Source organism: Anomalospiza imberbis, chromosome 3, assembly GCF_031753505.1.
Source record: "Anomalospiza imberbis isolate Cuckoo-Finch-1a 21T00152 chromosome 3, ASM3175350v1, whole genome shotgun sequence".
NCBI lineage: Eukaryota > Metazoa > Chordata > Aves > Passeriformes > Viduidae > Anomalospiza > Anomalospiza imberbis.
This window is the reverse complement of record NC_089683.1, coordinates 104,207,977-104,233,889: the sequence shown is the minus strand read 5'-3', so window position 1 is coordinate 104,233,889 and position 25,913 is coordinate 104,207,977. Positions and strand designations below refer to the sequence as shown.

The following is a 25,913-nucleotide window of genomic DNA, read 5'->3' as shown; positions in this document are numbered from 1 at the left end:
TGAGTGTTTTAATTAGCATCATATTAATATAACAGTAGTGTATGGTGACTGCAGTGAAAGAACACTGAAAAGGCACTGAGAAACAAGGAAGTTGTTTATGTGGAATATTTGGCTTCCTCTGAAGCCCTGAAAAAACGGAAGTTCCCCTGGTTTATGCCTCTCAAATGTTGTTTTGCACCAGTCTATGATGTGGGTTTGTATCTGTGCAATTTCACAAAATAAAGCACAGTCTGATTAGTTCCCAGGCCCAGTTGCAACAATGTAGGATGCCGCCTCAGGAATCTCAGGAAGGCAGCAAAGGCAACAAGGCAGGGGAAAATGTGGGTTCAGGATAGAAAGAATCTCACCATGTGGATAGGGAAATATGTAGAGGGTGCCTAAACTGCATCCCTGGGAGAGCTTGGAAGCCTAAATGTGTCAGGGTTTGGCTTGTAGCATCTGAGTCCCCTCTGCCCTGGCTGCTGGAATTCTCTCTGGAATAATCCCATAATCCCAGCATCATATCAGGAGCACAGAGATACTAATCAGACATGCAGATCTTCAGAAATTAGGGAAATAATGAGCTGAAACTGGGGCAGTATCCTCTGTTGGGTGATGTCTGGTCTGCTCTGGCACAGGAATCTTTCTGCCCATAAGGTCAGGATGTTTGGGCTATCAGGAACATGCAGGAGACATCTGCAGAGTTTTCCTAAGTGCTGAAGTAGTTGAGTGCTGATTTCAGCCAGAGCTGGACACTTAGGCTGATTCCTGATCTCTGAGATCCCTCTTGGGTCTTCCCCTCCCAAGGATTTTTTCTGGAGACATGGATGCTCCAGCTGTGGAGTGAGCAGCCCAGGAGATGTGAGTCCCTACAGAATGACATGCTTGCATTGAAAGATTATAAATACTTTGTCATTTGATTATTTCTTTTCATTATCCCTTCCCCAATCATTCCAAAAGAGTCTTACAGAGAAGAGGGAGACTGCACCAACAGCCTTCCCCTCTGCTATTGTGTAGCTGCCAGCTGAAATGGATAGAGCTAATTTTTCCTTGGAGTTAGGTTCTGTGCTGAGATTGCTGGTGCAGTAATATTACAAAATGCTCATCTTTCCTGCTTTAAATGTGCCCAGCTCAGGAGGGACAGGCAGGTGTTACTGTACCATGGCTCTTTAATGGGCTCTGGAAGCAAGAGGGTGGTTTCAGTCCCCAGGACATATTTAATCTTGTAACGTCTTTTACTGCATTTAATAGCCTGTCCTACATCTTCATCACTCAGTGTAGAGAAATTAATCCAAACCCTCCTTTTGTCCTGATAAATTTAAATCTCCACTGAGTTTGCCCAGGTTGGCCTGTCTTCCTCTGGCAGGTCCCCAGCTTCTGCCCTTGCCTGCTCATGAGAATGCTCCCCATTGCTCCTCATAGAGCTGGATAATCATGCACATTTTGCTGCTTTTTTGCTTGAATGTCTACTGGATTTGTAACTTTTCCTGCTGTATTTACAGGAGGCTTTGGATGCTGTGTGCACACCACAGTTCATGCAGGATGCTCCCGTTGCAGGGAATTAAGTATCAGCAGGATCAGAAGTGAGGCAAGGAGCTGGAAACAGAGCTTGAGAGAGTGGCCCTGCTGCCCCTCTTGCTTTCCTGGCACTGCCTGCTGCCCAAACATGTCTTGGAGCCCCTGTGTCTCCATCCAAATTTACCCCATAAGAACACAGACCAGGGACTGTTGGTTTCACTTGCACGGGGAGGAGGAAGAGTTGTGGGTTGGCTGTTCCCCACATATTTTGTGGCTATTGATCTTTGTTGTGAGTTTTGGCATCTCTTGTAGTTGTAGCAAGAAAATGTTCAATGGTTCAATGGTTTCAGTAATGTGAGTGCTTCTATTTCTGTACTCTCAGGAACATCATTTAAATTTGGGATTGAGTCACACTACCAGGAACCCATAAAAGAGCAGTTTACAGGTTGGATAACTGCCTCCTAACAAGGCACTAAATGAACGAAAAATGATTGAGAGGTTTGGTCTGATTCAGAATTCCTGGAGATGTGGTTTCCAGGTTTGGCCTAAGCTGCAGTTTGCCAGGTAGAAGCCAATGTATTATTAACTTGAGATTCCTGTATCAATAATAAAATTCTCACCTAAACTAACTTTTCTTAACTATGTCTCTTCAACTTCTGATGATTGGAGCTTGTGAAATACAATTTTATGAGCTAAGAAAAGTGGCTGTGAGCATCTGTAGGGAGTTGTGGGGATTGTGAGTGACCTTTAGTGCATGTGTTTGGTGTCTCAGTCAGTTTGACCCTCTGGTTTTTGCACAAATCTTGCTGTTGCTGGGATGATTTGTATTCCCATTTATAGTATTTTTTCATTTTGTCCTGTAAATGTTCATTTAACAGAGGTGCAGGAGAACAGGGAAAAGCTGGAGGTGGCTCTGTGGATACAGTGGTTTCTTAGTGGCCGCATGTTTGCAGGGGACCCGGGGCCTTTTCAGCAAGGGACACTTCCATGCAATTCCATGTGACCAGGAGGCACCGGTGTGAGGTTGAGATTCCTGTGTGAAAAGGTGGAAAGCTGGAAAAGGCAAGCCTGAGAATAGCTTGGCTTGGGGAAGGAAGGAGATGAGGACACTGGGCTGGAGAGATGAATGAGTGCTTCATCCCCCTTCCCTAAGCAAAGCTGTTCTCAGCTGGTGCCTTTTCCAGCCTTCCATTGGATTTTGTGCAGGAGCCTGCTGAACATCCCTCCCCCTTTCCTCTGCTGCATTTCCAGTCCAGGGGCTGTGCCTGCTCTTGGGGACGCTCCTGATGAGCCCAAGAGAGTGCGGTGGCACAGGGACAAACCCGAGTGTTGAGTAAATGGAACCAATAAAGATTTTACCCATCATAAACCACAGCCAGTCAATACCAAAACAAGCCGATGGCCAGTGGGAAAGGCTTCAGCAACAGCATAATGGGGTTGATTTTCTCTGCTTCCATCAATACTGTGCCAAATGCATTTAGCACAGGCTGAAGGGGAGCTAACAGAGTATCAAACTGGCCAGCAAGGAAAGCCTTGCTGTTGTCACCTCTAGCACCAAAAAACCTGAAACAAAGCAAGGTTAGTGTTTCAGAAGCCCATTAGTGTGACAGTGTTATCCAACTGTTAGCAAGAACATTGCCTCAGCTGACATCTGAGATAATTTTAGGTGCTCCTGTAGCTGAATCCTTTATTCTCCGTGCAAGTTTTTTAAACCTTTTTTTTAACTTTTTTTTTTTTTGAGCAAATTTTTTCCCAGATAAATTCAACTGGAAATTTTGTTGCACCTAAAGCTAAATATGCAACAAAACCTCCAGCCTAAAACAGTAACATTCTTAAGTGGAAGCCAACATTACATTTCTAGTAAGTTGTGTCACAGGCAGCATTTGGGTGACCGGGGGCATTCCTTGGTGACCTCGGGAAGAAGGAAAGCCTTGGGAGAGCTTCACCACAAGGATGTGTGTGCACAGTCAGCCCAGAGCTGCTCACTAAACTGCCTGATACACAGTGGCACCTAAATCCAGGCAAATGCAAACGCCTTGGAATCTGAGTCAGACCCCATCACTGAATTGGTAAAGCCATGGCAAAGGCTGCCTTAAGTTAAGGAGAGTATGCTTTCTTCGAATAAATAGTTAATCTGTGATTAAAAGCTGGTGCACCTGAGAAAACACACTATTTTTTTGGTGAAATCTGAATAAAATTCTCTGATTACAGAGATAAGGTAATTAGCACTTGTCTGTGTGTAATGTGTGATGAAAAGGGGAAACATGGCACATGATGCCTGAGAAGCATCAGGCTGCCACTGCATCCTGGATATTTGAACCAGCATGTGCCAGCTTTTCCCTTTGCTAGGATTCAGTTTTGACACACTTGGTGAACTAGCTCAGCTTAGTTAATGATATTTTTAATTACTGGGAGAAGTTAAGAATTGCTGGATCCATAATCACAAGGAATCTGAGCGTGGGGCTGGAAAATTTCAGACAACAGCAAGACTGAGAAATGCAAACCCTGTCTTAGTGCCACAGTGCTCGCTGTCCCAAAACTTCCTGGGAGTATGTGTCTTTGTCACAAATAGCTCCTACACATTCTGGTGAGCTTAATAAAATCCTGCCTTGGGCAGATGTCTTTCTTTCTACATGATAGCACTAATCCCAGCGTCGCTGTGTTGCGGGGGAATTCGGCTGCACTCTAACAAGAAGTTCTCCAGCACTTCTTCAGTAGGGGATGTTACGTAAGATGTGCAGCCCTAATAGAAAATCACAGGAGACAGGGCTAAAAATGACCTTGGGAGGTCTTCTGATCCTGCCCTGGGGAGGTGGACGCTGCCAGTGCCAGCTCTGAGTGCAAGGGGTGTAAATTGCTGAGAGTGTAAATCCAAAAGTGCCATTTAATTTTTTTATATCCAAACAAGGTAGCTGAAAGGGGATGGATTGCAGTGATAGCATGTCTCAGTCATGAATATTAATATTGAGGCAATTAAATCAGATGACTAGGAATTCTAGGACAGGGAGATGGTTTGCATGTCACTGAGTCTGTTCCCCAGTTAGCAGAGAAACCCTTTCCTAAATGTCTGGACCTGCTAGGTAGTTACAGGAGGGTTTAGAGTACCCCTTGCACAACCTTGGTTTTCATTTCCCATTTATTGAAAGATTATTTAATTGTCACTGCAGTGTGCTGGGTGTGGATTTGAATGACCAAAATCTGATTTGATGTGCAATTATTAGATTCCTGCCAGCACAGTGCAGGAATCTCAAAGGTCTTTTCCAACCTAATGTATTCTGTGGCTGTGGAAGTGCAGCATAACAAATGGAGTTTGTTGAAGTTGGATGTACCTCAACCAAACTCTTGTTGCCACACATCAAAGTATCCCTACACCCAATGTGCTGAATCCTTTGCCCAGGTAACTTTTTGGCAGTTTCCCTCATTTATACCCTCATTGTTTAAAAATGTGCCTTGGGATGTGGCTCCCAAGGATTCTGGAGACCTCCTTTAGGAACATGAATACCAAAGCAGGAAGTGCTGCCGGTAACAGAATCCAGGTGAATTTTGCATTATCACCAAATCATGCTTTTCCATTTTCTGGCCATGAGGATGTGAGGACTACCTCAGAGCAGTCTTCTGTCCAGCTCTTGCATCTCCCATTCTGTCTTTCCCTCAAATATTCCTCTGTTGGATAAAATCCCTTCCGCCTGCCATACTGAGCTTGTTACTCCAGCTCCTATGAACAAGCAGAAACGTAGGTTGAACCTCTAGGGTTTTGCCTTCTGTGGGGTTCTCATCCCTTTTCCAGGGATCTAATAAGTGTATAGAGGATCTCAGACTTAAAGATGTTCTCCAATGCAGTCCCACAGCTGCCTGGGAGTTGTAAGCTTAAAAAAAAAAAAAAAACAAAAACAAACCCAAACAAACAAACAAACGCCCCAAAAAAAAAAAAAACACCAAAAAAAAAAAACCAAAAAACCAACAAACCTAGAAAGAAAAAAGAAAATATCAGAATTTGACATGACATCCTCACCCATTCCAAAACAGCTGAGAATAATCTGGCTTAAAGAACTTTATTAATTCCTTGCTAGTCTGAGACCAGGCACAGTCATATAAAAATGGGTAAAGCCAATGCACAAATACGCCTTTGGCAGCAATGTAAGTGTCTGATAAAGTTTGACATAACCCCAAAATATCTCCTTGCTTCAAGAGTGTGGATCTCAAAAGAAAAAGAGATCAGCTACGTAAATATTGATGTTCTCTTAAAACATGTTAGAGTGACAGATGTGGAGAGAGGGTGAATTGCCACTGAATTTCCCTAAGAGCAAGATATTTCTGTGTCTCTAATAGTTTAGAAAATAGTTTTATTTCAGCCCCGGAATGAAGCACTGCATGTTGATCATGTTCTCAATGATGTTAAGTGCACAGGAAGCTCAAGGAGGGAAGCTCATTTGGTGGTAAACCATTCCTGAGAATGGAGAATGGGAATTTTCCCAAATTGTTACATCCTTAGCAATGCCTCACAAAGGAAGATGGGAAGGAGTGGAAATCTTGTAACCAAGGAGCCCACAGGGGTCAAATCTGGCAGTAATGGCATGAGCAAGTGACTGTCCTGTTTGCACAGGTTGAAGAAGGGCAGAAGAGATGGATCATACATCTCTTCTTCCAGGGCAGAAGAGATGGATCATACAGGTCTTCTCATAAACACTTTTAGTGCAACTTTTGTTTGGTTGGGTTTTTTAAAAGTTTGTGGACAGTGTTTCACTTCATGTGTTTTCAGTTTCTCTGTCTGCTATGTCCTTGACTGACTTTTTTTCCTCTCATTTTTCCTCTAAGATCATAACATCCCAGCATAAATATATTAACAGATCCTGAAATATATATGTGTCTAGTCTGTGTGTCAAGAAGACTCACATACATTAGGATTTGCTTGCTCAAGCTTTTGGTAGATGACCTAATTTTCCCTTTTAATCAGATTACAAGATGAGATTTAAGTAACTGTTTCACACTTTGGAAGGGTTAAGAGGCAGAGAGATTCCAGACCAAATCCTCAGCTGATAGGAGCTGGCATTGGGAAGTGGAGAACTGAGGCAGAGTTGTGTGATTTGAAGCAGCAGGGATCTCTGCTCTGGACTCCCAGCTGACGAGTGAAGGAATAAAACTAATAAGAGGCAGATGTTGCCAAGAGGTGTGTGTTGTCTGAGGAGATAAGGAATGCTCAGCCAGGAAATCACAGAAGGCCTAGAGCTGAACAGAATCCAGAGGGGAGCTCACATGAAGGGAACTGGTGGGCACAGCTGGGAAGCTGGACTCGAGCATGAAGTCCAAACCCACGCTGACACATCAGTGAACTTGTAACCAAGGAATTTAGAGCTGGCCAGTGCCAGAGGGAGCTCCTGATCCAGCCCCTCTGACAGGATGGGTGCTCAGGAGCCATCTCACATAGAAAACAGCAGAGGGAGGCGTTGGGATGTGCTGGGGGCTGTTGCCTGTGCTAACAGCTGTGATGGTGAGGGAGCTCCCGCAGCTCTTCCCAGGAGTGCCTGTGCTGGGAAGGAGCTGATTTGGTGGGAGGGTCCCTGTCATAGGAAGTTAATTGAATGAGCTGTTCATCTCCTAAGTGCTCATCTGAGCCGGGCTCAGCAGCTCTCCAGAGATGCACCCATCACCAACTATGAAAATCCTCACGCAGCAGAGCACGCAGAACCTCAGATTACCTCTTCCTCTTTTATTGCACAAGACTATTTTTAATCCAGTGCCTGGCTGGGCATTAATCATCTTTGACAAATTACTGTTTGTTATCTTCACGTTGTGTAAATTCCCATGTATATTTTAGCCTCTTGCAGTCATGTAAGAGCAGTAAGTGACACCTTATTTCCCTTATTTTACGGGCAGGCTGCAGTAGTGTTGAGCTATCAGAGGAAATTCATGCCCAAATTCATCTGTCAATTTAAACCAGTGAACAGCTGTGCTGTCAATGCAGCTTTGGAGGGCTGTATCAGCCATCAGCACTGCCCCGATACCCATGGATTCCATACCATCAATCATCAATTTTGTTAATTACATGGCAATGTGAGTACAAATGTGTGATGGGAATTGACATCTCAGAGGAAGTTGAGTGGATCACTGAGTCAGGAGTCTGAGTACACGCAGAATTCCACCTACATACAAAGAGGTGCAAGAGTCACAGCAGTTTTTCTGCACCTTTTTTCTTACACTTGAGTGCTACATTCCCAGACATGTCTCTCTCTTAGATCCAGGACTTTGAGAGCAGCACTTCTAAGTGACCCAAGAAATGTCTGATGGTAAAGCTTGTGGGTGCTTTTAGTGCCAGATCAGGGATCTCCTCTTCTTATGTCAAGTTCTTGGGAGCGGACTGGAAGTGACTCCTGTTCTTTACAATGCACCAAAGGTTGCCCCTGTGGAGGTCAGTGAGTGCCTGGTGAGCAGAGCAAGCAGGGGTTTGCACTCTGTGCAGTTCTGAGGGCAGAGCAGGGCAGTGGGAGCGTGTCCCTGGCCTGTGGGGGAGAGGAGGACACGCCAAGAGCTGCACTGTGCCCCGGCTGGTCCTGCTGTCAACCGGCTGGGAACCTGCCAGGCCCTGGGGACACACAGCTGCTTCCCGGCCCAGCCCCAGCTGTGGCAGCACGGCCTGGCAGGAGCTGGGGTGGAGCCCACGAGCTGCAGTGCTGCCTGGGGAGGCTGTGCGTGGCCCAGAGCCCCGGGGCTGTGTGAGGGCTGCCTCTGACCCCGGCTGCCTGCACAGCGCCATCTGCTCTCCCTGGGCTCTGCAGTGCTGGCCCGGTGGGATAAGGCATTATCCGTGTGGAGCGTTTCCAGGTGGGGATGGGTTGGAAGAACTCAAGCCTGTGTTGTCTTTCTGTGAGATTCCTCGGGTCCGAGAAAGGACCACCTTAAGGTGCGGAATCACAAGTAACAAGGAATTGATCAGTTCCAGGATCAGTGTTGTTTGCTCTGCCCTGGGAGGAGCGGAGTGGGATGTTCCATGGATATTTGAGAGAGGTGGTCTGCTGTGAGTACAAGTGAGAATGTGGCGCAGGCTCTGGCACTGGTAAACACAAGCAGATCTCTGTGGATAATACGAGTTTTTTTCTGTTTGATTTTTTAGAATCAACCTTGTCCTATGTTAGGCAGCTGGAGGCCAGAGTAAGACAGCTGGAGGAGGAAAATCGCATGCTGCCCCAGGTGGGTGCCAGCCCCGCGGGAGCGCCCGGGCTGCAGAGGGACCAGCAGCCCTTGTCCTTCCTGCATTTGAACACTCAGATAACCAAAGGCTCTCACATCTGTTTGCTCATTGTGCTGTGTTTGAGTAGGGGATTCGTTTAAGGCTGTGACAATGCTTTCATTATTTTTTTTCCTTTGCAGGCTGTGATACCTTGTTAAGAAAAATTTCCTGGAAACTGCTACTTCTAGTTAATTAATTCATTAATTAATGGGTTGGGAATCACAGTGAACTGACCCTTTGCATTCTGGTTTTATTCCAAGTGGTTCTTGTTAAAATATCAACTACTTTTTATAGTTAACCTAAATATTTTCCTCTGAAAGTACAAACATTATAAATAATAATTGGATTATATTATTTTTAATACTTTAAGGACTATATTAGCTACATTAATGCAAGGCTGAAAATCAATTGAATAAATAAGCAAATATGATGTTAAAAGTTTTCCTAACATGTTTACAAGAATGAAAATTTTAAAAGTCTGGTACAAATAAATCAAAGACACTTGTAATCTTCATATATACACATACCTACTAAAATGTATTTCTATTATATTTAATTAAATAATCCCTATAAAAACCCACCAGATCTTCAAATGAAGTTGCCCACTGGAAAAGAAAAGGAGTTGGATTTTGTTTAAATTGAACACTAGTCTTTGGTCTGACGATGAAAAGTGCATTTTGTTGGACTTAGTACCATTGTTTGACTGTAAAATCCAAGGTAACAGTAATGCAGTAAGAAGTAAAATCCGCTAGCTCAGATTTATTGCCGTTTTCCTAAAGCAGATTTTAAGTAAAGTGTGGTGGCTTTTCCCCACACCTTTCATATGGCAGTTGGAAGGGCCTCTACAACTCTTTGCTTGGTGACCTTGGGCACTTTGCTTCTCTCTACCCTAATTTTTGGATCTGGAAGAGAAGGACAGCAAGAAATGTCTGCTCATTAACATGTAAACAATTTTCAGTAGGAAAGACAAAGGTTGATCCTCGGTGATAACAAATATTATTTTCTTTTCAAGAATGGAGTTCAGGGCAAATTTTAACAAACCCACCCAAAAATACTGTGTGGTTTGTCTTGGGTCTGGAACAACAGTGGGATGTAAATTGTGCAGAACATTCTTCATGGGCCAAATCTTTAGATGTGTCCATGTGTTTTATGTTTGATTTGTGTGGGTTTGAGGTGCTGAGGCAGAACCCACAAAAAGCATTCCCAAATCTTACGAAAGCCTGGAACACCCACCCTGTGTGCATTGGGTTCAGTGAAAATACCTTGACTGGGCTGCCAAACGAGAGAATAGTCCCTGTAAAAACAGCCTGGCACCTAAGCCTGTAGCTCTTGCAAAAACCATTGAAACAAAATATTCTGGGGGTAGGGTTTTGAAGGGGAAGTGTGAGGCGAGGAAGCCTGGAAACTACTTTTTGTTTTCAAATAGCCAGATCAGTTTGTCTTATGTGTGGTTCTGTTGGCACAAGGATCTGTGGTAGAGTTCTGAAAAATCTCCTCATATCTCTGGGTACTTCATTGTAAGACTTAATGAGTGGCAAGAGTTCACATTTCCTGGCTTATTTTACTCTTCCTCCTGGTTGAAGTCATGGCTTTGGGGAGAGGAAGGAAGTGTAGACACTGAGCTTATTCTAACTTTGCTCTCATCACCTCGGTGTTACAGTTGCGTGAGTTTGTTTTGGGGGTTTGTTATTCCTGTGGGTCCCACCTAGAACGTGCTCACCTCAGTGGTGATCAGGCCTTGTCACAATGACAAGGATGCAGGATGCAAATGCATGAACTCATTCCATTTAATGGGAGGAATGGGAGTTCGTTGGGCACAAAGCCAAGGCAAGTGCTTTTCACAAATAAACTGAAAATCTACAACAAGCTCCGCAACTGATGAAGGTTTTTGGCACGGCCCTTACTCAGTTACAGTGTCCTGCCTTAAAATTTCAGGACTGCCTCTGTGAGCGATGCATTTTGCTTTTTGGATAGTCCCTCTCTGATGGGGTGCTGGAGCACTGGGAGGGTTTGGCAATTGCAGGATTGCACTTAGGAGGGAGGTGAGAACTCACAGTCATGAGTGTGACACCTCTGCTGTCTCTGCTGAAGAGCCCTGGCCTTGTCTCAGGCTTTTTTCTCTCCTCCTGCCATGCTTTTCTTCTTTTCCCTCTCTGCTTTCAATAACCTTTCTTCTCCCCCTTTTCTGCTTATATGTCACTCACGGAAATGCAACGACACATTTGTCAACACCTCTCCAGACAAATCATTCTGTTCCTCTGTCACTTAGATGTGGTTCTTTTTCAATATCTTTTGCTTTGCTTGTCTCCCTCCATATGTATTAGTTTTGTTTTCAAAGCCCCACAGACCTCTAATGTAAAGGTTTTATTCATATTTAGTGGCAAGGCCATTTCCAAAGCAAATGGTTTTAAGTGCTGCCCTCGCTGTTCAAATGGAATCTGAGTTTCAGCTCTCTCTGCTGTACTGAAGGGCTGCTTTGTCAGGGGAATTGCAGTTCCACCACTGAGTCAATATTTTAGTTTGATCAGGTAATAGAAAAGGAATAAAAATGGGAATATTCACTTAAGCCTGTTAATGTCTCTTGCTGTGCTGCACAGTGGTTGAGAAGGTGGTTCAGAGCATAGGAGGGGATTTCAGAGTTACAAGGAGCTGTAGGTTGCAAGGTTTGGTGAGAGCTGTTCTCTTGCTGTTGTTGTTCTGTTTTCCTTCTCTCCAATAACAAGATATGATCCAGACCCTTTCAGTTTCTGGCCACAAACAGGACTTCTGAACAAGAAAGTAGATACTTTCCAAGATTTATGGCACGCAGCTGGGTCTTCTGTTGGGAATGCCAGACTGTGCTGGCTGTGGTTGGGCCAAAGGGTGAGCAGCTTGCACTGGTGCTCCTCAAACACTCCTGTGCTGTGTGACAGCAGGGCCTGGGGGCTGCAGGGCTTGAGCAAGAACGTTTGTGGTTTGTTGGATGGAGTTCAGGCCAGAGTAGCTCCCCATGGGGCTGAGGCAGGAGCAGCACGTGAGCTCTGGCAGTGCCTTCTGCTGACTCAAAGCACACATGGAACTTCAGCACCACTGGGGATCGGGCTGTGCAGCTGACATTGAAAAGGGAAAATGCAGCATCAGCAGTGCTCTAACCACCAGCAGCGTGTTGACCCTGGCTGGGGGCCAGGTGCCCCCCAAAGCTGCTCCATCACTCCCTTCCTCAGCTGGTCAGGGGAGAAAAACACAGCAGAAGGCTCATGGGTTGAGATAAGGACAGGGACAGATCACTCCCCAGTTACTGTCATGGGCAGAACAGACTTGGCCTGGAGAAATTAGTTTAATTCATTACCACTCTAATCAGAGTAGGATAATGAGAAATAGAAACTAAATCTTAAAACACCTTCCCCTCACCCCTCCCTACTTCCCTGGCTCAGCTTTACTCCTAATTTTCTCTATCTCCTCCCCATCAGCAGTGCAGGATGGACAGAGCATTTTTTCTTCCTTCCTAAATATGTATCTCATGTGCACTGAGCTGCAGCGCTGAGAACTGGGAAGCCATCCCTAATGCTTTCCCGTTACTAAAACCCTAAATCTTCCCCTACCACTCAAATCTTGTCCCACTGGTCCACTACACCAGGACATAACACCTATGCTGTTGTAATGAACATGCTCAGAGCTAATAAAATATGTAGGGATCAAAGACTGGGTTTGGATCCCAGTTGCAGCTCCCTGGGCTGTGACAGCCCTGTTATGTCAGTAACTTCAGAGGCCTGGAAAGAGGAGTGTCCTCCCAGACTTGCTGTGGCGCATGACTGCTCCCTGTGCCGTTTGCTGGGGGAAGCCAGAGCAGGATCTGGCATCCACTCGTCAATTAGCTGAAGATATCCCTGAGTTTTTGTAGGGGTGATATTTCAGGCCTGATCAGCTCAGCTTAAATGCTCTGGGAATGTGGACATCTGTCATATAATGACAGTGAATGCATTTGCAAAAGACAAACTTGGCAAGTCACCCAATTTAAATTGCTTCAGTTCTTATTTGTTTCACGGGAGGAGGAGGAGACTTTTCCCCTTCCAGCTCTTTGTCCTTGTAATTCAGCTTTCCCTTTCAGTGAAGGGGAGAGAAAACATTGCCAGGATGCTGCAGACAAAGTGCCAGTGGGGCTGGAGTTGGGATGCAGGGAGTGAGCTCCTGGCTCCCACAGCACAGGACCAGGAGGCAGTTCTGGTGCTGGGCTCAACTCGAGCCCTTCTGCTCCCTCTCACCTGAGCTCTGCTGCCTCTATTTCCTCATTCTTGCCCTTCCAAGGCTTTTGGTCCTTTTCCATCTCTTTTTGCTGTATTTATTTCACTTGCACTGTTGCTTCAGACCCTTTTTTGGGGGGTTTGCATCCTTGTTAGTCCATTCCAGTCCTGGTATGTTAAACTGGAAAATGGCAGGTGTGACTCTTAGGCACGCATTAGTTTATTTTTAAGCTCTTCCAGCATTTCCATTTCCTTCTTTCTTCCCCCTTCCATTAGATTATCACATTTTATTTCAACCCATTTCCAAATCTTTCAAAAACCTTTCATTGAGGTCTGTGTTTTTTATTTTCCCTTTTCATGATATTTTTAAATTATAAATCTAATTAGAAGATGGAAACTGTTTGGTTAGTGGTTTTTTCCTAAAATCTGTGTCACTCACAGTCCCGTAGTGTTTGTCTCCTGCGTTCCTTAGCATGTAGAATAGGGAATCCTTCAACCAAACTGTAATTAAAAGCCATTGAACAAACTGATGTTTCCTAATCATGTCATCAAATATTTGCTGAAAGAAAATGAATCAAGAGCATCCATCCACCCAGTTCCTTCATGTGCTCCCATCCCCAGTGTAAATTAATAGGCCATTAGTAAAGGACTCCAGCTCCCAGCAGCTGAGGTTCTGGGCAGAGCCTTTATCTCAGGGTGTCCATTGTGCTTGACAGGGGAGGGCTGGAAGACAAGAGCTCATGAGCGTCAACTTACCAAGACACAAATTCAAGAAAAACTTGGTGTACAGAGAGTCGCAGCTCTCGGAGGACAGATAGTAGTTTTTTCCAATTATTACTCAAAAAGTCTGGAATTACTTTGTCCTCAGGATTTTTTAGTAGACTCTATAGAATCTTCTGGATTTTACATGTGTGGCCTCCAAGGTTTGGAACTGCCACAGCCCAGAACATTTTTCTCTTGCCTGTTCATTATCAAAAGAGGTTTCTGAAGGGCCTGCTGGAAATGGCTGTTTCTGAGGGGGTGAAGCCAGCAATGGTTTTGGCCACTCAAAAATATGAGTGTGCCTCCAACCCACTGTGAGAGAGTGTGGATTTTGGCAGCAGGTTTCTGCTGAGGTCTTTGAGGACAGGTGAAAAACTGCAGCGTTTGATGATTATGTATTTTAATTGACAGGAATGTTCCCTAAAAAAATGTCACTGTTTTCTTTAGTGAGTTATTAATCCAACAGAGCAACATGCTGCAGTTATTGCTTTTTGGTTTTCCTTTCTCCTGCCTGTTTGAAACACGCTGACAAACACGGTCTGTGTTTGCTTTGAGCTGTACAGGGAAATTGATGGCTGGAGAAATCAGGAAAAAAAGCTTTGAAAATCAGGTAGTGATTGAACTGGTGTGGCAGCTACCCAGCAGGAAGGATCTGCTTCCCTGTAAACCACTTGCCTCTGGGATAAGAGGCTGCTGCACAATGAGGTAGGGCTTGGATGGTGAGCGAACAGAGCAGTGCCCAGCAGGCAGGAAAATCCTGCTCTCTTGGAAGCTTTGATGATGTGACTGTGAGTGTCCTTGGGGCAGCCATGGACTGCTTTTCCCTTCCTGGCTCTCCCTGTGTGCCAGGCACCTCTGGAGGGGCTGGCACATGGACTCCTATGGACTGAGCTGGACACTGGGCTGGGCACTACAGTGGCTTTCATTCATGGCTGTCCTTTTCAACAACACAGATTGAAAAAATGAAGCTTTCTACTGACTTAAGTAGAAAAGCTCGTGATTAATTCTCTCCATCACAAAATGCCCTGTTTTACACTGGGGTCTTTATTCTGACCCTGACCAGGGTACAGTGCAGGGTTTGCCTCTGGCGCTGTGGGAAAATGGCCTAAGTAGTAACATTTTGCAGTTAGTGTGAGTGAAATGCTAAATTTCCATTCATCTGGGCTTTTTGTTAGGTGATATTGCAGGGCTGAGTCAGATTTCCTGTTCTTTCTATTCGCTAGAGTCACGTTTTGGCATTAGATATTTTGTAGATTTACATCTAACAGCAAATGGATCTGTGCATTCAGGGATTCTGATCCTTGTGGGAAGCCTTACACAGGACACAGTGTGGGTTTTACCTGCTCTCTGCAGTGGGATGACCTGCACACAGATCCCTGTAGGCTCAGAAGAGGCCATGTGCATACGGCTGTACTTGGGCACAAGGGCTGGCCAGGGCCAGTAGGGAAGGCTGGTTGTGTGAGATGAGCAAAAAAGTAAATTATTTCTCAGGTGCCGATGTTATACAGATCTTTGTTCACAATTACGCCAGATTTTTAAAGTTTCTAGAGTTTTCAGCACTGCAGAGCTATGGCTTCATCCCTCCTGTCCAATTTGGATCCACTTTCACAGTTTGTCAGTGGATAAGAAATGAAAAGATCTGTCACAGGGAATATGCTTCCAGTGGCTAGATGCAGGTGCTGTGTGGAGCTAGGGAGGAGGAGGAAGGGAGCAGATTTCTCTTCCCATCCTCGAGGTCCTGCTCAGGATCCAGTTGTACTCAGGGCTGGGCAGTGACAGGGACAGTGCAAGGCCAAGGGCAGGTTTTGGTGGAAGGTGAAACGTGTCCCTTCTCTCTCTGGGAAGCAGCAGCTGTGCCAGAGGCTCTGCAGACCTCAGTTCCTTGTCCCCCAAGGCCCCATGCTTTGGCAAAGTGCCTTTTCCTGCTGCTTTGCTTCCCTGCCTCAGGAACTCCTAACAGCAGTGCTGGAGTGTCTCCAGCTCACAGGGCCCATGCTCAGGCTGGGCACCCCCATCATTCCCTGGAATAAGCTTCCTCCAAGGGAGGCGGAAGATTTACTGCCTCAGTGGAGTGGCCTCACCTGGCATGAGAAATCCCTGAGCTGGGGAAGGGCCTTCAGGGCTGCAAAATCTGCCTTACTGTTTAAAGAAAACTTATGTCTCTTATCAAGGACAGGGGAAGGAAGGAGAAGGATGTCCACAGGGGAAGTACTAATTTTCAGTCTCATACCAACATGTGCTGGCTGCTTGAAGCATTGTGTTCACTAGTTTCTCATTCTCATGAAAGGAGACAAAAATGTGCTACATATGGCAGGGAAGAGGCTGTGGAACACAACTGCCTGGAGGAAGGCTTGAACTCTGAGAGCAGCACCACTTGCAGGAGGTTTGGATTTTATTGTGTTCAGGAGGCTTTACATATGTAGTCTGTACTCATTTTCTCTGCATTTTAATGGCAATATTTCTATTTTCTATTCAAAACTGACCAAAACCTTTCCTGTCTCTGGAGTTACTAAAGAAACAGAATACTTTAACTGAGATTGAATTTATCCTAACCCAGACTTGTTACAATCTGCTTTATTACCACTTTTCCTTCAACTTTCAGTTCCTTTCTCAAAGTACAGCGTTAAGTCTGGCCAGTCACTAACAGATCTATAAATCCTTCCCAAAGCAAAGTCCTAAAACCCCTCCATACCTCACAGCAAACTGCTCCTGGTCCTTGCTGAGGAGGATTGCAGGATGCTGCCCTGCACAGCCCCAAGTGTGTGCTGCTGTTGTCAGCCTGGTTATGAGATCCATTAGTGTCCACTCTAATGCATTATGTGGATCCAGTGCTTGGCAGGAGGACAAGTTTGTCTATGAAATGAGGTTTCAGATTCAGGCTTAATGTACCTTTTCTATGGGTTTAGCATATGCAGCATTCTGGGGTTTGGTGCTTTTTAACATATTTAATATTTTTAGGGTTTTTTAAAAATATGTGAGGTCCAGTCCAGATGACTGTGGGGGTCGAGTTGATGTATTGGGTGGCTGGGAGGGTTCTCTCTTCCCCTTGGCACTGCTCTGAGCCTGCACTATTGCTTACAGCGGCCTTAGCATATCCCAAGAGCATTAGGAACTTGCTTTGGACTGGGTTACTTTCCAATGAATTTTCAGGCAGACTGGATCTGTGAAGTTCAGCCTCGTGTCATCACTCTGTGCCTTTTTTCTCCTACACCCACCTTCATCTTTTCCTATTGTTTAGATTAGAGACACCCCCAAAAGCTCTGCCCTGCGCTATGTGTTTGCTCAGCAGGGCAAATGATTGCACATGGGGCACCGATCCTTATCAGAGGCTCTTTCCACTGTCATTATTTTTCCTTCAGAAATGCATTTCCCACACATTCCAGCAGGAATTACTGCTACATTATTTCTTTATGTTTCCTATGGCGTTTGTTACTCTTTAAGGGAGGAAATTTCCATCCCTTGGTCTTTAAACCGTTTTGCTTCTTTGTATTTCTTAATTTATTTTTTTTTTACCCGAAGTTCTACATGAGGAATGAAAGGGAAGAGCAGGGCGGGTTGGGAGCAGCTCGGGAGCGGGGCTGGGGCAGTCCCTGCAGCTGCAGCACTCACATTGCTGCCCACGGATGCAGCAGGGGTATTTTTAGCGCTCCTCCAGAGCCGCCTGCTTGCTCGGGTTACCTCACTCCAGGAGATGCTTTACATCCTGCAAAGTTGGAGGTGACTGGGCTGGAAGAGTTTAGGTAGCTTGCATTTTTTTAGCAGTGTCCTGAAGAGCCCTTCCAGGTGTCCACTGGGAGGACAAAGCCCCTGAGGTTGTCACTGCTGGGGACAAGTTGACATCTCTCAGGCCAAGGGGGCCATGCCCTTGCTTGGAGGAGCTGGAGGCAGGGAAGGAGGGAGCTGGCAGCCTGGAGCTCCTGACTCCTTCCCTGGTTGGCTGCCGCTCAGCTTGTGTCGCAAACCTCGCAGCAACGTTCAAAAATATGAGTTCTGCTGAAGGAACAACCTCCAGAATTACGGAGATAAAATTAGACCTCCTAAAAACCTTACACTGAGGTTGAAATTATGTAGCTAAACTTTGTAGCACTTCTGTGAGGCGATGTACACACATAAGAAATTTTGTTACTATGTCCTGATTTTTTTTTTTTCCAGGGAGACGCCCTTGAGGGCCAGAGCGTTTGGGTGACACTAAGCAGTGCCACCACTCTGCCTCAAGTGACCCTTGGTTACTGTGGCACGGAAAGAGGGGGACTATGGAGTAACACACACCTTAGGCGCTTCTCAGCCTTTTGCAAAAGAGCAATAAATAACTGACATCTGTTTTAATCAGTGACCAAGCCTTTTGTGTATTAAAGAGTGTTTAATTTTTTGCGAAGGATGCCATTAGGATGCCAGGAGGGGCGGAGGGGAGTCACTGCTCTGCAAACGAGCCAGCCAACGTCAGTGGACATGGCTCAGCCTCTCAGCAGTCTGACTCAGTGGTAAATGCTCTGAAGGTAACACTGCTCCTCTGGTACAGTCCATGCAAAACGTCTTGTCTGTCCCTCAACACATGTGTATTGTCCTGGCAACATCCCTGTGGGCACCACCGGGATGTTACTGTCATGAGTGGGGTTGTTTTGTTTGTCACTCATTGCATCTGTGGACTGTGTGTTTCCTGAAGGGTCCAGCCCTCTCAGCCGTGTTGGTTCCAGCTGTAGCTGCTCTCCATGTTACATTTGTAGTTTTTCTTTGAGGCTGGAAGTGGTGTTTTGCTGAATAAGGAAGTCTTTCATTGAGTATGCATGTTTGTGCTCCAGTGGACTACAAGGGATTCCTGTAACCTGTGCTGACAGAAAGATTTTAATGCAGAGATAAAGCCAAGGCACACAGTATATTTGTGTTAAAAATAGCAAAGACTGCAATCCCAAGGTCAGTGTTGAAACTCACTTGGGAACAGATGTGTTTTACTCTGAAGTGAGGGCTGGGTTGCAAAGGCCTGTGTGGCATTGATACACAGCAGTTGACACAAGTAATCAGAGGGGTAAAGTTTCAAGTTTCCCCTTCTGTCAGCAGTAAAATTGTTGCAATTAAAGAAACTTAGAAAGTGTTAAAGATTCCAAGGTTTATGCGGTGACGTGAGACAACAAGTGGCTGAGTTCACTATCCCACTGCGGCACAGGCACCATTGGTGTCCGTGCTCTTCTGGAGGGGAATAAAACTCAGGGAGAGCTGAGCACAGAGAGGGCTGTGTATTTCTCTGTCCCAGTGCTGTCTCAGTCGTGGTTGTTTGGGGCTCTGGCCACCTCTTCTCTCCTGTGCTTCACACGTTTCTAACCTGCTTTAGGTTAATTGGGTGTTATTCCTCACCTGTAGAGGTGTTGGAGGGACATACTTGGAGGGGGACGTTTGCCCTCTTTCTGGAAGGGACTTCTGCAGACATTTGCTCTGGTTTTGAGCTCAGCAGTGCTGTTGACTTACCTGGACATCTGAGCATCCGAGTTCCTGCACAGGGTGATTGTGCCCCTCAGGCCGGGTGACATTGGCTTCTCCTTGGTGGAACCTGAGGAAATGGGTTTATGCAAGTGAACCGAGCACAACTTACAGCAATCAGATCCCTTCCTGTAACACAATCCCCTGCCACAGCAGCGCTTCCCTGCAGCCACCTCGCCTGTTTTCCTGGCATCCAGAGGGGAGAGGCAGCGGAGAGTGCCCCAGCCCCTCTCCTGGTGCCCTCACTGGCACATCCCCTCTGCAGTGGCCTCCCCAGCCACGTTCCTGCCAGCAGCACTCTGCCCGGGAATGCACCGTTCTCACCCTTGTACAGCGTTCCCAGCTCCCAAGGAATGCCTGGTTCAGAGTGCTCCAGGTCCTCTCTGCACCTTCCATATATTTCACCTGCTGTTGCCTAGAAAGTAAAGCTATGCTGGGTAATTTTGTCAAGAGATCATGTGTCATTATGGAAAAAAGCCTTTTGTAGTTCTCTTAAAATCCCCCTTGGCAGAGGCTCTTCCCTGAAGAGAGCATTTAAAAAGGTGCTTTTGACAACCTGTAATAACAGCTAGTCTGTGTAAGTGAAATATTGGAACAACAGCTGATGCTTTGCTTGCTGAAATGGATTGATAAGAAATACACAGAGTTTAGTTCAATATGAGGTGAAAGCTGAGCTTTAAGTTCACTAGGAGGAACTGCAGCAATTGATACAAATGAAGTGTTGTATCCAAATGGAGAGTGAGCTGTCAGCTCACAGACTGCCTGACTTGCCCATCCTCAGTCAGGGAGCAGACCCTGCTGTTTCCCAGGGTGGACACATGGGTTTGGTCCTGCCTTTCTGGGCAATGCACACTCTGCAGAATCAGGTGCAGGAGGAAGAACCAGCCAGCATCAGGAGCCTGCTTTTCTGTACTAATTTGGCAACTTGGAATTCCTGCAATAAAGAAATAGTCTCTGTTATAAAACCTCATTGTTAGTGCAACCACTTGTGCACAGCAAGAAACCTACAGAGCAGGAATGTGTTTCAAAGGGACATTTCCATTAGAAAACAAAGGAGGGAGTTGTTAAAATACTGCTGTTGTCTTCCTGGCTTTGAAAAAATGAAAAAATATTTAAACAATTGCCTGGACTCTCCTTCTGGTGGAAGAAGTGGGGAACAAGAGCAGAGCTTTGGCATGCAGCTGGTTGGCTAAGGCTCTTCCCTGACCTGCTCTGCCAGGCAGGATGGCTGGAAGAAGAAGTTGACACGTGTGTGTCCCCATGCCTGGGCCACTTGTATCTGACCAAACTGCTTGTGGTGCTCCACACAGATTTGCTTTGCACTAAGACAGCTGGAAAAATGTGCAGGGTAAGTTTAAGGTGTTTAATTTAATATTCCATATTGAGCCTGGAAACACCTGAAGATGCAGAGTAATCTTGGTTTAAATGCTGACTTTACAAGTACGCCCTTGTAGATTTTATATGGAAATTCAATCAATTACTGTTTCTGTAATGCAATTACTATTTCATTAGGAACACTGTAATGTTAACATATGGGTTAGTATTGATCAGAAAAACCTCTGTGTACAATATAGCTGGGATAAAGTACAGTATGACTCAGCTGACCTGAATTTATCCTTCATAAGAATAAAACTTAGCAAGTGTGATGAAGCCCGCCTCAGTTTCCCCCCCTGAACAATGGCCCTTTTGTATTTTTCTGCCTATGATATTCCTTCACAATTTATGGATAAAACCCCAGTTTGTAAGTTATCCATATTTAATAGTAATCCATAAAAATTCTTGTGATGTAAGTAATGCCACTTCCAAAATACTCAATTTGACATTATCACTTCCTTTGTGTAAATCTCAAATATATACTTGTATCCCACCTTGTGCCTTTGTTTCCCAGCCATTCAAAGCTCTGCTGCTGGTATTGAAATGCTCCCTTTTCCTCTGACTCTTAAAATCTGTGCCTGATTTGACTACTGATATATTATTATACTTTTTAAATAGTTGGTTATTTTTTTTCTGGTTTTGTCTACTCTTACGCCCACCCAGTCCATGTTAAAAGCACAGGGGATTTGTGATGAACTGATTATAATGTTTCTTTTCTTTTGCATTCTCCTTGCAGTTCCTGCCAGGCTGTAACTCAGTGTTTAGCTGCAGCCTGATGCACTGTGGGTGTTTCACAGGAAACATTTGCCATGGCATCGTTTTGCCTGTGAAAACAGTGGAACGATGACAAGTTTCCCTTTGAGCTCCAGAATTTTGAAGCATGGTGTTGACTGGTACCAAAATGCAATCTGGTACCAAAATATTGCAAAATGCAAATATGGATGTGTAATTCATGCAGTAGGAATTTTGTGGTGGTATATGATCGTGCTGGTATTTTATTACTATAAATGAGGTGGGAATTCTCTCCTCAGGATGTGCATATGGAACTGGTACCTCCTCATCAACAACGTATTTGGGAATGGTTTTGCTTTGCATTTATAAGCTTATAGTGCCTTTTGAGAATGTAGCCACATGAGGCAGCAGGTTTAGAGGTAGTTCATGGTGTATTAGAGAGCATGGGGGTAATTCCAAAGCACAGGAATGTCTGGAGGGGTGTTATTCATGATTTTTCTCAGGTTACTGGGAAGTTTTGTTTGCAATTCACTTGGGAAGGGGGGCCAAGGGAAGGTGGGATACGCCAGTTGGGATTAGGGGTGTAGCTGGGCAGGAGAGCTCAGGGAGCAGAGAATTCCAGGGGTATTTCCTGCTGCTCATGGAGTCCCACAGGGCTGGAATGCTGCTGCAGCCAGCAGATGTAATGGGTCACACCTGCAGTTGGGTGCAGGTTCCTGCCTGGCTTCCAGGGACATTCCTGCATCCTGGCACTCTGCTGTGTTGGAAGTAAGTTAAAAAGCAATCTCCATGGCTGCATCATGAGCCTCACAGCTGTCCTTTAGCTGAGGTTTCTGCTGAAAATTGGAATTATTTTGAGTGACATTTTGACCTCAACTCGTCACTTGCACTTAGGACATGAGCTCTCTTGCATGGGTTTGTCCCTTCCTAGCAATCAGGGGTCACTCATTCAGTTGGGATAAGGGACTTTGGGAAGAGTCACCCCCTGGTTTATTACCGTGTCAGCATTAGCTGCATGGTAAATATTGTCTTAATATTTATTGAGAAGAAAAATTGTTGAAAGTCATGGGTAGGTGCAATGTGCCTTCTCACAAAAGCTGTCCAGGAGATCTTCCTCTTTGCAAGTATTAAGTTAGGAAAATCAGGAACCAGAGGTTGGAAAGAATAGTCAGATCCAGCCTGGCTGTGCCACAGACACCCAATCTGGGAGGTGCCACTGGACCTCCATTTTTCATGCTCTCACCACTGCAGTATTTCACTGCACATCAAACACACACGTTTTTTATGGTGGTGACTTGGGATTCCTGACTGCAAGATTTTGCTCATATGGCAAGTTTGCAGGGTTTGGGTCATGCCCACCCATTGGAATTAAAGACAGTTCCCTTTGAAGACTTGACTTTGTTTGGCCCTGTGCTTTAGCACTGTAGCCATGTTGCTTCCAGTCTAAAGTGTTTCTGGTTTTCATCCTTAAGCTCATGTTTTCTTCAGCAAAGGCTCAGAGAAACTGGGTTATTTTCCCATCTCTTGCACAGAATTACAGTAGCACCTTGGGTTTGTTCTGCCTTTGCTCATCAGCTACTGGAACTACCTTTTCAGGATGTCAGCTTCCCAGGATCCGGCTCCTTTGTTTTTATTCAGTGCCAGCTAATGTAGAGTCTGTACACTGCTGGACTTTAGGCACTGGTAAAATACAAATAATGAATGATGACAATGGAAAATGGCTTTTGACTTCCTTGACAGTCATATTGCTGTTTTCCTGGAGATTAGTGGTGATTTAGTAGCAGTTACAAAGAAATAATCTGAAATTGCAATGCAATTGATAGGAATCACCATTCTTGTCTCTAGTGGTCCTGGGAGGCCTGGGGACATGACACAAGCTACTGTTATTGTGCTCCTATTCCATCAACATTTCTATAAATCATTATAAAATACTTCCCTGAGTGTTGGGGGTATCACTTCTCTGCCTTTTTAACTCCAGTATTGTAACGTGGGTGTTAAGCAAAGTGTAGCACAGTGAGTGCAGGCACAATTCCTCTGACCTCAAGGAAGCACTAGTGGGGTAAACACTTCTAATGCCTTGCTTGATTTTAAGAGAACAAGTAAATCCTTTGCTATAGAGAACTGCTCTGTGGGTTTTAAACTGGAGATGTTTAGGCACCTCTGGATGGATCTTTGTGCTTCTGAATCACATTCTGCAAGAGATGTAATTGGGGAACTAGCTGGACAGTTTCTGTTGAGGTCTGCAAACACCCTCAGTCTTGTGTGTGGAGCGTAAAATATCCCAGTGATGCACGTGCCAGTTCATGTGTCCCTGTTTTTAATCATTTTTACCTGGCAGCATGTGCTTTCTGTGTTCAGAAGGAATGTTGTGTCCCTTGAGAGACAGTCTCTGCTCCTGCTGTGTGTCTCTGCCCTGTGTCCTAGCTGTGCTGCATGGTGTGTGGGCCGAGCTGTGGCATTCCAGATGCATGTCCATAGGAACACCAGTGCTCCTTAACTGGGAATAATGAGCTGTCTTTCCATCCCTCCCTCTAGGTTGTGTGGAGGAAACTTGGAGATGCTGCAGGGTCGTGCCCTGGAATTAGACAACACTTGTCAGGAAATCAGTACAAAGGACCCATGTAAGAGGCCCTGAGCACATCCTCTCTCTGAAGAGCACGGTCTGAACTGCCCAGGAGAGGGGAAGCACCGCCTGTGTCTGCCACAATTCCCAGCTGATGACGGGGGTCTGCACTGCAAGAGACTGCTGGAAAGGGGGGACATTCTGCACAGGGGTCTGGCAGGGAGCCATGTGGCAGTGTCCCCCAATCCTGCTATTCCAATATCCCAGCTAATGAAGCTCTGCGCCCTCACTGCAACACTCCACCCTTAGAAGCACTGAGGTATTGCCATCCTAACTAAAAGATACTTGGGATTCTGCAGGCGTTACGCGAAATAAGTTTTATTTTGGTTAATTACAGTGAATCTCTGATAGGCCTGAACAAATTTTCCAATGGATTTGAGAGAGATTTTTCAGCAGACTGGAGAGACACTGATAAACTGTGCCTTTGGTCTCCACAGGTTTGAGAAAGTCGCTTCTTAGTAACTCACACTTCAGTCTGTAAAGGATCCGTTAATGGTGCTTAGGCAATTTCCAGGTGATTTTTTTGCTTTGGTAGAATACCTGCCTTTGGAGGTGCTAAAAGACCATAAAGTCCTAACCAGCCAGTAGTGTAGCATAACTACAGTACTTGTAGTGATCCACAATTTCTTTCTAAATGAAAGTCAAGATAGCTTTCTTTTCGATTCACTTTGATGCACATCTTCTGAAGAGGTGTAAGGTGTTTAATGAGCAGCCCTTTAATGAACAGAATACTTAGGCATCATTATTACAGGTCTCAAGTCAGGATTTCCATTAGAATTTATTTTGGAAATTATATTCCAGTTGTCAGGATGCTAATTTCTACTGTTTAATTTAGAGACATGCTGGTTTGTTTAACGAGAGCCTACAAGGATCTAAAAGATTGCACTGCATTATAAAAAAAGCTTTTCTTGCCACTGTAGCATTCTTTCAAAGAAAAAGGTTTTATTATCCTCAGAGCACGTCTTTCATTATTATGAGGCAGAAAGCTCTTGTTCAAATTGCCTGAGATTTGACCAGACGGCGCCCTAGATGTGCTTAGTTTATTTTTATCTCTGTGTATGATCCTAGTTGTGTGTATTGAATTACAACGATAGATATTTTGTGTATATCTTAAAGCAATGATAGGTTCATGTATGAATGTGCAACAGGCTTGTGACTGAATGCTGTTGCTTAACTTTTTACCATAGCTGAGTATCAAAAACACTAATAAAAATGAATTTTAAAAAAATAGGAATGCAACAATTCCTGGGTTTCTGGTTTGTTCTTGGTTACTAAGATTTGAGCCAAAGTCAGAACCTGTTTTTCTGAGCTTGGACTGTATCTGTGGGCTATTTGCAGTGAAATGTAGCTCTGTTGCTGTACAATCTTTTGTTATATAGGAGTATGATGTAAATCTGCTATCTGTCTTCAGAAAAAGTGTGTTAATTTGCAGCGGTAATTCTGTTGGTTTCTGTTGTTATTTTCACTTGGTACCATTCAGTGTAAGACCTCTGATCCAGCATTGCTTTCTTGGGAAAACTCCTGTTCACTGCTTCTCCTTGAGTTGGAAATGCAGAATCCAGTGTTCTGTTTTGAACCATTGCCCTCCTGCGTGGTTTCTGATATAACCCCCAGCCCAGACAGCTATTTGTTCTCTTCCCAGGTTGTTTTCTCCCCTATATTGTTTGCAGAGTTCAATTTCAATTGTTGTATTCCTATCTCTGTATGTATGAAGAGCTGTAACACCTGTACTTGTGCCTGCACTCTGGATGTGCAGGGGCCAAGCGAGGGACACTGGTCTTTTGACACTACACTTGTGTAAATTTTGATACTGTATTAAAACTATTTTTTTACAGTTCTGCATACGATGGGGTATCAAGTATTGTGTTCATCTTAGTAACGGTAATAAATTATAGAATCCCACCCTTGTTTGCTCTCCTTTACTCACTGAAGCTCTGAGCTGCTTGGGCTTACAGGCAGGAGCCATTGAAAATGTTTCCTGCTTGCTCGAGAAATTAGCAGCATGCTG

At 44.9% G+C, this 25,913-nt stretch overlaps 1 protein-coding gene across 5 annotated transcripts in view; it reads left to right on the top strand.

Annotated features, from left to right (window-relative positions):
* The window catches only part of CCDC85A (coiled-coil domain containing 85A), a 168,140-nt gene extending 142,333 nt beyond the window's left edge, over positions 1–25,807 (top strand). For 3 of the 5 annotated variants that reach the window (XM_068186166.1, XM_068186163.1, XM_068186164.1), the window contains 3 exons: positions 8,606–8,682; positions 18,081–18,200; positions 23,818–25,807. In XM_068186166.1, coding sequence (XP_068042267.1) covers positions 8,606–8,682; positions 18,081–18,200; positions 23,818–23,907 — 287 coding nt within the window. In that variant the 3' untranslated portion in view covers positions 23,908–25,807. The remainder of the gene's footprint in view (positions 1–8,605; positions 8,683–18,080; positions 18,201–23,817) is intronic. The other 2 variants (XM_068186165.1, XM_068186168.1) reach the window with 2 other exon arrangements.
* The last annotated feature ends 106 nt before the right edge of the window (positions 25,808–25,913 follow it).